Consider the following 14,147-nt stretch of genomic DNA (forward strand, 5'->3'; position numbering starts at 1 on the left):
ACGCCAAGTCGCACATTTTACGTGACATATAGTTTTTTCGTAACTTTTACGAAATTTAATTACAAATTTGAAATCAATACATATCTCGATATTTTTGAAGTTAAATTCATCATTCATATTATTTTAATGTTGAATTTTAGTTATTGCGTGTTAGAGAGATAAAAGAATGAAACAAATAAAAGTCAATTTAGAAAATTTAATTCTCCCTCCTATTCCTTCTACTTGTATCATTTATCTTTTTACACTTGTCGAAACAACATTTAACCGTTAATATCTCTAATTGTACATAATTAAAAATTATAAAAAATTAATTTTAATATATATAAGACGAATAGAACAAAATTCTATTTAACCATATTTTAACTTATAATTTAAAATTAAAATACAAATTAAAAATTATTAGTGAGTAACTAAAAAGCAAAGGAGACAAGTAGATTGAATGAGAGTTGTATTTGTCAACATACGGGAAGATTATAAAAAATGAAAAAGCCGGTGGTGTCAGTCAACGGTCAAGGTCACGACGGAGGCAATCTTGTCGGTTGAGAATGAAGAGTGGAGAAGCCAGGCTTTTGCTGGGATTGTCTCCCAATTCTCGCCCTTCTCGTTCTCAGGTCATCCCTAACTCTAATTCTATTGCTTCTCTTTATCTCTCTCTCAATATTCAACTTCATCGGCTATTTGTAATTGAGATCAATTTCAACACCGCATTGGATTTAACGCTTTGGTTTTTTTTTTTTTTGAATAATTTTTGATGACGATTTTTTTTGGTATGATGTTCTGGATTTGATTGTTCATTTTGTTGCCATGAACAAAATCTACTAGTTCATATGATCATTCATACCTGCAGGCATTCCAATTTGCGTTATCTGAAATAAAATACGTTGTAACAATTGTCAAACGAATTTTTAGTTTTGTGCTTGGTTCTGTTCTTATTTCACTCAAAATGGGGTTCTCTTATTATATATAATTTCTGACATGCTTAATCTGTATTATTCAATGGGTTAAAGTTATAAGGGTAAATTTTTCTTAATGTTTAGCGGAGTATTATTGATTAATTTAAACAGATTCTATCAAATGCTGTTATGATTGTCAAGAAGCCATAAGTGGTTTTTATGGCTCTCGTCCGGTTCCTCCATTATTTGGTTCGTTTATGCTCCCATAGGTTCGGAATAAAGAACATAGGGTGTCAATGTCATTAGTATTAGATCGTTAAACTTATAGTCCGGTGATTTGTGATAAAATTTTCCTTTATAGCTTTGTTAATGTTTGTAATTGTAAGGCTCACTATGAAAACTAGGATAGTCCTCTCTTCTTTCAGAGTTTCAATAGAAAAAGTGGTCTGTCTGCATTGAAGATGCACTTGAATTGGGATCATGGACTGTCTGTTTGTGCGGTTTTCACTTTTGGCACACTCAACATTTGGTGTGCATATGTGACCAAGTAGAATAGGATAAAAAGATTTGTTAGAGGTACCTTTTTTGGCTTCCATTGAGAATGATGACAAAAAATTGAGATGAAGGAGAAACTTAGAGATGTAGTCAAATGCTTTGATACTTATTACACTTGTTTAAATGGAAGTTTGACTAATTGATCTTAAGTAAAGCTATACATCTTTACTGTGCTTGGATTTTTTCAACAGTGAAAACCTACGATGTAGGGTTGTAATTATCTTAATTCTTTCCTATCTTTTCCCCAGCCCTGTAACTGTGTCCAACTTTTTCATCAACAATCCGTACTTTTCTTATAATTAATCTAATGATTTATGGAACATGATTTCAGGTTAAAGAAGCCTATAAAAGGAAGGTTTGGGATGTACATCCTGATCGTTTTCCAGCAGACAAAAGAAGTTATGCTGAATCACAATTCAAATTGGTAAGATTGTGTAGGAAGTAACAATGATATAAGCATAGTAGTCCAACTTCTCCCCACCCCCCCTCTCTTGAAAAGTGTTTTTGAGTGGAATGTTATAATGCACCAGCTATTTTCCTTTGTGTTGTTATTTTGCTCATGGTACATAAAGCACCATCCTTTGTGTTGTCACAGATGCTTTCTATGTCATAAAATGTAACAAGCCTTCACCTTAGATGGAATTTTTGATCACTTGCCAGTGACCCAGCATGAAGTCAATTATAAATGCTGTCTTTACAAGTACTTCAATTTCACATGCCTGCCTCTTTTAAACTTTTCTTCACTTCTATTTGTTCAATGATCAGTATCTCTACTATCACTGCAAGCTAATTATCCAGCATCTAAGGATTCAAGGCATGTTACATTTGGAAGTGCGTTACAAATGTTAATGTCTGGCTCCTGAGCTATAATTATCTTTTGCTTAGATGATTTACTTCACATGTCAACACTATGCCCTAAAATTAAAGGAAAGGAAGACACTAGCTGAAAAAAGAGGGTCTGTAATCCTTATGCTTACAAATTAGATGGGCACATTATTATTTTTCTCATCATTGCAAATGACACTATGAGATTAATCTCAGTATCTCACTTTGTTACTTTATACTCTTGCAGATTTCTGAAGCCTACAATTGCCTCTTGCCTGGTAAGTAACTATTTGGTTTTTAAACCTTAATTTTTTGTAGTTATGGCATGAATTCATTACCTACACTCTTAGTTCAACACATAACAGCAATGAGAAGTTTCTGTCAGATTATTCAAGCTTACCGCACTTCTAGATTCTGAATGATATCTATATTTGAATTTCCGAGGTGATAAGTACTTTATGTCGGTTATGTGAAAAAAAAACACCAATTTCCTGATATCAAATGAACAAAGCCCCTATTTTGCTTAAGGTGGGAAATTATATCATAATGAGGAGGCACTTTTGAAATGCTCAAATTTTTTTTTTTTTTTTGGAAGGGGGGGAGGGAGAGAAAGGATTATAAATTATTATTTGATCGGGAAATGGATTTCAGCCCACAGAAGCATGCTCTTTATGTCGGTGAAGCCATTAGATGACGCTTTGTGCTAGGGTGCTAAAGAAGTGTCCTTGTAATCTTTGCACACTTATAGGGCACATTAATACTACTAGGAAAATATTTACAAATAAGAAAAAAGACAGGAAGTTCTAATTAGATTACACCAGGAGTCTTGAGAGAGTAGTGGAACTTCACCGCATTATAAAGGTTTCTGAGGTTAATGTGACTTATATAAAGCTGCAACATCCAAAAAACTATCTGCATTGACTCAAAAGTGGTTTTACGACCATATCTGCATCTGTGTATGAGATTTTGTAGTATGCTTGAGACTATATCTTTGATTTTTTTGGTTCTCCGAAGTTATCTTTGATTTATTCAATCTATTAGATACTCTTTTGTTTATTTGCATGTGTTGCTTGCACATTCTATGACGTGTTTTTATTTAATATTTTTGATAAAAAATTTCCCTTTTCTTGTTCTTGTGTAAAGATATTACAAGACCATTCAGTCTCCATGATATTGTCAGGGAATTTACACTTGATATGGAGATTTTTTTGCATCATGCTTAACTTTGGCACCATCAAAGTGTCCTGGCAATATCTTTACCCTTGTTCTTTTTCATCTCTAAAAATGGTCAAATATGACTTTTATTTCATTTTCTGTTTTTTAGAAAGTAGATCATTATTGTAAGAACTGACAAAAATTTACATGGAAACTTGCCTCTTTCAAGGAAGTAATTGACCTTACTTCTTGATTAACCATCTATATGACTAGAACCATAATATAATAATATAATATGGTTTTTACATCTCAAAGAAATTGCGCCCCTGATTTGCTTGATTACGTCAATGATCTGAAATGACAAAGAATTAGTTATCAGCAAGGTAGGATTGTTGATGGATGCTGATAAACAATTTTATGTTTGGTTCAAATACAAATCTAAATGCATTGTGTAATGGTGTGTGCAGGTGGAGTAAGTTCTGATTCAGGTAAATATCTCAACTCTTTTAAATTACACATCAGTTTATTTGGCATATATTTACTTCATTTTTGATTAGCTTCATACACACGGGTCATGCGGACTGCGGTACCGAGGGTTTATGGAGGTGGAAGTCATCATTGCCTGTCAGTTGGCCTGCCTTTCCTTTTTATTATATTTGGAACTGTTGGACTCGGAGGTCTGAATATTTCCAGGTTAAAACATGCTGCTAAAATATTCTCCATGCTGTTCGAACGTATGAAGATAATAAATAACAGACTTGTGTTTACTGATTTCAGTTTTTTTTTTCCTCAGGGCTTACAAAAAGGAAAAAGATGCAAATAGATCTCATAATCCTTTTCTTCCTTGATCCAAAATCGACCAAATGAAGTTATTATAGACAAGATCGTATTCCTGCTGCACACCCCATCAAATACTATAGGGTTTATGGTTACGCACTTGCACATGTATGTAGTCACCCGTTATAAATACTTATCCCCCCCCCCTCCGATTGAAACAGAGCCTAGAGTTAGACGCAAAACACTAGAACGATCGCATGGAAACTTTTTCTTGGTCGAATTCCATTACAATCTGTGTTCATAAAAACTTCGTTCTGGTGGCTGAAGAAAAAAATTAATGTAATACTACCACTAGTATCATTATTATGATCCGATTTTGATGTTTTGCATTGGGAAAAGTGCTCATTTTAAGCGCTTAAAATCCCATTTTACGAAAAAATCCTACGAGGTTCATTTTTCTTGGTGGATCATTTTATGTTTTGCAGGTGTAATGTTGCCTAAAACTCTGTTGAGTGCAGGCAGACGAGTTTGGAGTTCTTAGAATCAAAGTTTTTTGGTTAACTTGGTATTATGGTCAGAAAATTTGCAAATTGCAAGTTCACTATTTGATGATTCCATTTTTTTTAGTATCACATTTCCACCAAGTTTATCATGTATTTGAACGGAAGCATATAGTGGACAGGTTAGAATATGATCAACGGTCTGGTCAGCAGTTGTTCGGTTTATAGTTTTTTTTTAATTATAATTATTTATGCAAATTTGCTCTTACAATCATCAAATATAGTACTCCATTCATAATTAGTTGATTGCATAACATAATTCAAGTAGATATTACTATAAATAAACTATATCTTGAAATATGAAAGTAGCGACCTATTTTTAAAAATAAGAAAACTACAGTTTTTAATTATATTACAGCTTTAGATTCGATCTAGTCAAAAAATAAAAAAAATTGAGATTAGATTGGATATTGTATTTATAATTTAAAAAATCAAATCAGATCGTTAAGGTCGTAAACCAGACTAAATATTAATATTAGATAAAAATAGATACTACTCTCCCTATTCCCTTTAACCCAATCTAGTACTTAATGTATAAATCTACCCTCCTTGGCTCATGTTGCCTTGTTTGGTCAGACATTTGGAATTGCCAATGCTTGATATTTTCATGAATCAACGTCCATAACATTTGATAACAAAGGTCAATCGAAATCTTTATTATCACTAACATTAAGATTGTGTATATCAGCCCCTCACGTGAGAGCCTCTCAATGGTATTGTGATGATGTAATGAAAATAAATCATTAACTATAACAAAATTTTTTACAATTTTTAGCAAAAAGGCAAAATCAAAAGAACCCACTAAACGCAATGAAATAAGGTTGAAGACTCATCAAGACAATCATACAATAGATGGTATATAGTGTATAGCATTGCATCACGACATTCACAACTAGGGTAACATAACTTGCTTGCTAATTTGCTTTTTAAATTCGCAATTCTCTTAAATTGGCCCAAGAAGAGCTCAATACCGACCATAGTTTGCATTTTACAATTCACGATTCGCGATTCGCTAGAGATTAGCTCTTGCGAATCATGAGACACTTTTGACAACAATATGCATCATAATTTTGGTACACAGGAACAACAGCCCAACACAAAAGGACAGTAATTAGTAATTACTCTAGGACAAGAAATCTCAGAAACCTTCAACAAACCTTAAGAAACTTATCCTGCCCTGGACCCAAGAAAAACAGACAACCATGTATATGCTTATACAGACATGAAATACAAACATGAAACCAAAAAGTCAGGTCTCGTAAACTTCCATTCATTGAATCTCAATGCCTCAGAGAATAGGCATTCAACTTATAAGCCAAAAACAGTCATACTCCCATAATGTCAAACACCATCTGCAACATGAACTCACATAACCAATATCATGTTCATGCCTAATGTGTTCCCCGCTACCACACATCGTCCTGCTTATCATCTTTGAGTTATCAAAGAAGTTTAGTCTCGTTCCTTCATCTTCATTAGGTTTTACTTCTAAATTTCTCCCCAATGCTTCGTGAAAGAATTATCTCAGATTTTATAATTCCCACGAAAAACTAGACCATAGTAAGGATATTGCTACCGTCGACCAAAATATCAAACCCTTTGATATGTAAAAATCTAAAAGCACTTCCAAAACAGGCGCAATAAGTAGAACCTTATGTTCTTATAGTCTCCGATATGTTTTGATTCACCTATCTTTAGTGCTCGATCACATATCCAAGATATCAAGATGAAAGCAATGTAAAAAATGCCACAATAATCCATATTGAAGCCCCGGAGTTACCGATATGTGAATGTAATTTTTGTCGTAAGATATACTTTTTAAGGTAAAACAGAGTTACACTCTGTGACCTTTGATTTTTAACTTTCCAAGATTGCCAAGTGATGTACCCTCCCTGTGTTGAGAAATGCTCCAACTAAAACGAAACACCAATACCATCCATCTACCCTTTTCGACCCTGAACCCAATACACAACTTCCCCTAATTCTTTGATAACTAATCTGATAAATCCATAAAACACCTCAAAATAAACTTTGTCCTAGTTCACCAGTGAAGAAAATGAAAATTCAATGGACAAGATATAGACATTTGCATTACCTTCCACCATTTTCTTTAGCAGATCCTCGATTAAGGACCAGTTTCATTACTTGTCGTGCCATTACTTTGAGTTAGTGTAACTTTAACAGGCTGCCATCCTGATGTATGGGGTTTTATCCAACGTTTAGAATTAATTAAGATATTGAGTATCTGAGTTGCGTTACCCAAAGAAGTATCCTTCAAGCATGAATCTCTCAAAAGTAATGCAGCTTCGTACCTGCATAAGACAAGAATAAGTTTATACTTCTCTTCAGAAGCTTTTCCTAACTGTGAATAGAAGGTAACTTTTACCTGCATCTTGAAGCTATTATGGCTGATCGTTCATCAGAAGTAAGAAATTCCAAGACTTTATCCCATGTTTCTTTAGGGTATTCATTAGGGTTGGCCCCAATTGGATTCACACAATTCCATAACCGTTGATTCTTCATAACATATAGCTGTAACTTACCCATCTTCTGCTTCTCTACCCTGTTGTGTTTAATTGCACAATCCAAGGCTTTCTTAACGTCAATATTACGGGAGTTTGGCTCTCCAAAACGGATGCAACCAGTTATATTTGCCTCAGTGGGCGTCATCTTCTCCATTTTAAGGCTGTCTATAGCAAGTAAGATATGCCCGGCAAGAGCCAGCTCATATTCAGGAGTTGAGGTTGTGCCAGTACTGGCAGTTGAGGGTGACGATGTGGATGCAGGCAAAGGTGAAGGTCCGTTTCGGTGAGAATAATGGTTTGTATGCATATTCGAGCGTTTGTTCTGTGCATTTCGGTTGCCAGAGTTGGACTGCTTGTGTAGATTGTGTTTAATCTCTCCCTTAACTTGTGGGGGAAAACTAGAAGGATTTTGGACATAAGTTGGTTGTCCAGATATGCTTAGTTTGGCAAAATCAGGGGTACTAGCAAAAGGAGTTGATGAAAAAGGACCTTCAGGTCTGGATACTACATGATGGATGATATGGTTACCGGCAACTGGCAGATTTCCAGTAGTTGTAATAGGATGCATGGGAGCACTGCCTGGCCTAGATGGATGGGGATATTGAGCACGTTGATTTGGAACGAAATCCGACCTGCTCCTACTAGAAGGGTCAAGGTTGCCAGGGAAACCACTGGAGGCAGGGGCAGGGGGAGGGGCAGGGGCAGGGGCAGGGGCAGGGGCAGACCAACCTGCAGAGATAAATATATTTTTAGAATCAAAAAAATGATGGGGGGCTTTTCTAACTGCTATCGCGTCATGCTCTAACTGAATAGAACAGATATTTTTCTTACTTTCTGGAACCCCAAACGGCATGCTAGGGGCCTTTTGCAGATTTGGCTGGTTTTGATTCTTCCGTACATATACAGAGCCTTTATTTTTGTTATCCCCGGCCCCAGTTCGTCCAGTGTTGTCAAATTTCGCAGGAGAGTTGGGATGATTGGCATGCAAATGAGAAGGTTCAGAGTGGCTCTCCGGCATACGAGAGTTAAAGTTATTATTGCTCGAATTATTATTACCATTGTTGGGTGGGGGCGAATCATTTCCGGTACGAGGAGGGCCACCATCAACTAGACTAGTCCACAACCACACACTTTTGGCTGCAGCAACAAGGGCAGCAGAGGCTTTAGAGGGTTGGGCGAGAAGGATATTGTATCTTCTCATACGCAACTGATGAAGGGCATTTGCAAAATCACGATCCCCCGATATTAAAAGGTAATTGCCAGGAGCAGGATTGTCCACCGCCCAGAACAGCATATCAACCAAAATCTTCTTGTCACTCGCGTCTTTAACACCTGATGAAAGCATGAGAAATCAAATATTCAAAACACGCATTTAAGAGGCTGCACAAAGAAGAAATTGAGTGCTCAAGACAAGACAATATAACATAATACAATTAAAAAGAAAATCATGATGATAGTACAATACAGAGAGCATAAGTACCCGTCGTATACCAACATCTGAAGGAAGAGCATTGAATAAATTGCCACTATTTACCTTTATATTTGATTAACTTTTTAAAATTGTTTATATATGATGAACTATTGTGTATGAGTAAGTTTTATTGATGATCTTTGTCGATCAGATGTATCTTTAATAAAAGTCGAGATAAAAAATTGATGTAAATTAAGTAAGACCATGATTACTAAAGCACACTTAAGGACTCCTAAAGATTCAACAAATCAATTGAGTCTAAGTGTCCAAGAGGTTGCACCTACATGAGTGTATCCCATGTCTCATATCTTAGATCCATCACTGAATCATACCCATATAAAGAATCCAAAACCATGTGACAAACATAATAAAAAAACAAACAATAATAGTATAAGAAATGAGATTCAAATCGTACATTATTGTGAAATGAACCATATTGAGAAGAAAACACCCTAAAGAAGTATGATCGCTTATTTGCAAGAACAATCCCAACTAATTGGTAGTCTGATTACTGATCATTCCAAATTAGAGGTGTTTTTAAGCTTCCGAAAGTGATGCAAGTAGCCAAGACACAGTTAGATTTTGCTATATTTTTAACAAATTTCTGTCTTTTCCATCATGAGATCAAATCACCATCTCAACTTATTAAAGCTTATAAAACTCATCATGTTTAAAGAAGGTAGTCACTTGTTGAATTATCCTTATATTTCCATACTTCAAATTATTAAGAGACATTCTCCTAGTTAAGATTATTGCTTTAAAACTTTTCAATACATAATTTTCCTACTTATACCAAATTTCCAATCTATAAAAATAAAAACTAATCAAACAAACCCCATGATTTCCTCCCAATTACAAGGAATCATGTAAAAATAGCAATATGCCTTTTGCTCATTCTGCTAACAATGCGCAATTTAAATTAACAATGAACCCATGAAAATTAGTTCCTCAATAATATATTTGAAACCTAAAATTATAGAACCCAAAAACTGTTTCATAAAAAGGGCACACAATCATCAAAAAAGAACCCTAAAACCAGTGGATAGTAGCAAACAAATTAAATAAGAGTAACGAGATCTGAAAGAGAAAGAGTACAAACCAGCAGGAACATGATTGAGGGAGATGCCTGTAGAGGAGAGGGCGTGCTGAACTGAAGAAGGTATACGATTAGTATCTCCATAAGCAGAAATCGAAACGGAACCTCCATAATCAAGTTTAAGAAGCGCTGAAGTAATATTCTGTGCAATTGAATGAGGATCACACCCTTTTGGTACTTGACAATTCTCAATATCCCACCAAACCGATGTCTTCGCTTTTCTGTAATCATTATCCGCCATGTGACCATTCATATCTGCCCCCTCCTCACCACCCATCTTCGATTTATCTTCAATTCCAAAAACCCAACAAAATCAACACCAAAAGGGTTTAAAATTTGACGATAATCGATTACTTTTCTAGGGTTTCTTCAATTACAAAAACCCAACACAATTCAGACGAAAAGGGTTAAGATTATGATGAACATCGAATAATTTTCTACGATTTTCTTCAATTACAAAACCCAACAAAATAAGACGAAAAGATTCAAGACTATATTTAAAAAAAAAAAACGAATGATTTTGTTGGTGGGTAGTACACCTTTGCTTCTTCTACATCAACTTCTACTACTTACTCCCTTATTTACTGTAAACTGTAGAAGTTATCTTTTTGGAGGAAATTGGAATCATTATATTAAACAATGATAATGGAAAGATTTGGTCTTGATGTTTTCTCACCTTCCTGGTCGTTTCCTGCAATATATGCGATGAGAATTGGAAAAGAGGGAAGAAGACTAAGGTCTATTCAGAAATTGACATCCTAACGTGCTCTTTGGGTTGCAATACTGCTCTTCTTCTACTTGGTTTATATAGACTTTTTCTAATCCCACCTCATCCATCATATACATATTAGTACATATCATGGGGATAATGGGAAATGTGGGATTGTAAGATCCTATAAATAAATGATTTTCAATATCAATTTTCATAATAATAAATCTTTTACAATATGAAAATGAAAATTTTATAGATATTTATAATTTATAGTCTCTTGCTTGTCCATTTTATTTTTTTTCACGTATTTTTATGCAAATTTTGAGCCTCAATATTATATAGTATGTATAATAAGTTGTAAATACTATATATTAAAATTCAAGACGAATTTAACAAGATCCCACATGAATATATTTTGTCTTGAATATATACTTTAAAAATCAAATTTATATTTTTCCCTCATAAAGTGAAAAAATTTTAAATAGACAAACAAAAAGGAACGGAAAAAGTAAAATAATCTTACTTATTTTTATTTACATCATTTTATCATTTTGAATTACGATTTAAGAACTTTTCTTCAAAATGATGTTAAATGAGTAGCCGAGTAGGATATGAAAGTTATTTTATTTAGGATATAATGTAATATTATATATATTTAGGTCTATTTTGTTAGTTGTATATATTATATTATTGGGCATTATTAATGGAAATTTATGCAATTTCAAGTAAATAGTTTTGAATGTAATAATCGATATAGAATAATTATACCAATATAACGATTTCATGTTGTATAAATAATTATATTCTCTTCTATTCAACCTTTACCTATTAGTCTTTATTTATCTTTTTTCACAACATTTTAACTTTTAATATTACTAATTGTCTATAATTACAAATTATGAAAAATTAATATTAAGGAAAATTTGCAAAGAAACACCTTATAAAACCAGTTTTTTGTAAAAAAAAAACCTTTTAAGAGACTTTTTATTAAAAAAAACACCTAAAATCAGTTTCCGGTGACTTTTGTCAACTTTCAGGCGTTACTATGCCATTTGAGCTCAAAAGTCAACACCTGAAAGTTGACAAATGGTATAGTCAACGCCTGAAAGTTGACAAAAGTCACCGGAAACTAATTTAAGGTGTTCTTTTTAATAAAAAGTCTTTTAAAAGGTGTTTTTTTACAAATAAATTTTAAAAGGTGTTTTTTTAAAAAAACTGGTTTTATAAGGTGTTTCTTTGCAATTTGCTCTAATATTAATAATCCTTACATTGAGACAAATAAAAAAAAATCTCATATAACTATTTTAAACTTATAGATTAACAATAAAATATAAATTAAAGTGATAAGTAAATAGTATGTAAAAAGTAAATAGAACTAATATGCAGGATAGAAAGGAGTATAAATTAATTATAACTAAATATTTAGATATATAATTAAAATAGTACTACCTTTTATGGTTAAGAAAAAATTTTAAAGCTGGAGTAATTTTTTTTCAAACATGGAGATATTGGAAAGTTCATGATAACAATTTATTCAAAAATTGATATTATAGGTAGTCTTTCGTTTATTTTATTACCAAAACAAATTATGAAAAATTATCTAACTCTCATTTTTGTTATCAAAAACATAAGACCAGGAGACGAGAATAATATCTAATATAAATATATATCATTTGACAATTATATTACAAGAAGCTGCAGTAGCACACCGGTTAAATCTTGAGATTAAGATTCCAGGTTCGAATCCTGGCTGCAGCAGTTTTTATTTAAGTATTTGTCCTTGTTATTTTATTTTCGTTATAGTTTATGTAAATGTTCTCACTAAATGGTCCCTTTTCAATTCTCTCATGGTTGTAATTTTTTAAAATATTATTTACATAAGCGCATGGTTTTCAAAGTATTAACTTCTCCTCCCCATTTTTAGATATGAATTAGTTTTTATGTAGTACTCATCTACAACTACCGGCTACCGGCTACCAACATCGTCCGTCAACTTTTAGATATGAACCAGCCCGTTTTTTTTATGTATGTTGTTATAAATTGAAAATGTGAAAAAATTAATCAAATTTAACAAAAGAAATAAAAAAAAAATAAGTTTTAGGTAAACTTAATTCCAAAAATAAGTGTCTTTATGTCCAAGCCTAACATCAAGTTAGTTCGCAATTACTAATAGCGAACAAAAAAATTGGTCAAAATTTGTTGTTCACACTTATTAACTGCAAATAAAAGGGAGACAATGTCATACTGTTAGAAGAGGCAAAAAATTTGAAATTATGTTTGTTCACTAACTGCGAACAAACATTTTTTTAGTTTTTTTTGTCCGTTCTAATGTTATGACATTGTCTCCCTTTTGTTTGCAGTTATTAATTTTGACCAATTTTTTTGTTCGCGAACTAACATAACCTTAGGCTCAAACATAAATACGCTTATTTTTGTAATTAAGCTTATCCGAAGCTCATTTAAACTTTTTTTTTTGTTAATTTTACTTATTTGTTTCACATTTTCATTTGGATAGAGCAATAGTAAGTGTACGTGAATAAGGACTTATATAGTATGAACATTCTCGTCCCTTTATACGTAGTCATATATGTATGTAAAAGTAAGTGTCAATAAGGACAAGTATAATAATAGTACGTTTGAATTTGGTCTAGTTATACTAAGTCCCCGTCTTACTGTTGAAAAGTATGTATGTTTTATTTTAGAGTATATTTAGTTACCTTAATTAGTTTATAGTATTAAGGTAATTATTCTCTTTTATTTTGTTTTCATAGTTAGCTGGTTAATTCCTACGTAATTATGCTCATTAGTAATTAATACAAACTAAGTATTTAAAACCCAAAATCAGTATTATTTTCGCATTATGATTTTCTTCACCTACTACTAATTAAGCTTTAATTAAACTATATTACACAAGAAAAGTTTGTACAAAGTTATTATATGATTGATAGTATTTCGTTGTGAATTGTTATTTTTGAACTTAAGTACTTTTATAGGGAAAATATTACACAAGAAAAGTTTGCTATTGTCTTCAATCTGTTATCAAGTTTTCCAAGTGACTTAAGCTTTGCAGACCAATCTTCACGATGTTCACCAATACGTTTTTATCCAAGAAGGAAAGTCTTTTCGTTGTTACACACAAAGACGTCTACAGTAAATGATTGTAATTAAACCAACTGAAAATTGTTAATTTTTGATTAGTTGATAAAGATCATTGTAGTCTTAATGAAGATATTAATCTCGCATCCAAAAATTGTATTTGATTCATTCTAATCGACATTATCAAAGCATAAGAATTCTCGTTGAAAGTTATATTAAACAACAATGCGAAAACTGTATGCAAAAGTGTCTATTATTTACAAGATTATGATTTTATTAAGGGTAATGATATTTACAGCTCTTAGAGTTGTAAATAAAAATCATCAAATTATCTTTATTATTAATAAGTTTAAATTTTCAAGAGAATCTAATCTAGAAATTAAAAAACAATAAATATTTTATATATTGACTTTAACTTCCCAAGAAAAAATAAGTGTTAAAATAATTAAATATAATTAAATGTTTATGTTTCTAAAGAAAAA

At 32.5% G+C, this 14,147-nt stretch overlaps 2 protein-coding genes across 3 annotated transcripts; one reads left to right on the forward strand and one right to left on the reverse strand.

Annotated features, from left to right (window-relative positions):
* The first annotated feature begins 455 nt into the window (after positions 1-455).
* Positions 456-4,766, forward strand: LOC130798691 (uncharacterized). Its single transcript, XM_057661790.1, has 6 exons — positions 456-611; positions 1,780-1,872; positions 2,521-2,551; positions 3,896-3,916; positions 3,986-4,121; positions 4,222-4,766. Exons 1-6 carry the CDS (start codon positions 546-548, stop codon positions 4,274-4,276), a joined length of 402 nt encoding a protein of 133 aa, XP_057517773.1. The 5' UTR covers positions 456-545; the 3' UTR covers positions 4,277-4,766.
* Positions 3,364-10,706, reverse strand: LOC130798690 (uncharacterized). 2 transcript variants are annotated; one of them, XM_057661789.1, is made up of 5 exons: positions 9,861-10,706; positions 8,122-8,622; positions 7,152-8,019; positions 6,861-7,077; positions 3,364-3,780 (listed from the first exon to the last, which is right to left on the reverse strand). In XM_057661789.1, the coding sequence occupies exons 1-4, from the start codon at positions 10,132-10,134 to the stop codon at positions 6,891-6,893; spliced, it is 1,830 nt and encodes a 609-aa protein (XP_057517772.1). In that variant the 5' UTR covers positions 10,135-10,706; the 3' UTR covers positions 3,364-3,780; positions 6,861-6,890. The 2 variants fall into 2 exon arrangements, with proteins under 2 accessions (XP_057517772.1, XP_057517771.1); XM_057661788.1 differs by lacking the exon at positions 3,364-3,780 and having other exon boundaries at positions 5,659-7,077.
* Positions 10,707-14,147: the final 3,441 nt, after the last annotated feature.

The sequence above is a fragment of the Amaranthus tricolor genome, chromosome 13 (genome assembly GCF_026212465.1).
Source record: "Amaranthus tricolor cultivar Red isolate AtriRed21 chromosome 13, ASM2621246v1, whole genome shotgun sequence".
Taxonomy (NCBI): Eukaryota; Viridiplantae; Streptophyta; class Magnoliopsida; order Caryophyllales; family Amaranthaceae; genus Amaranthus; species Amaranthus tricolor.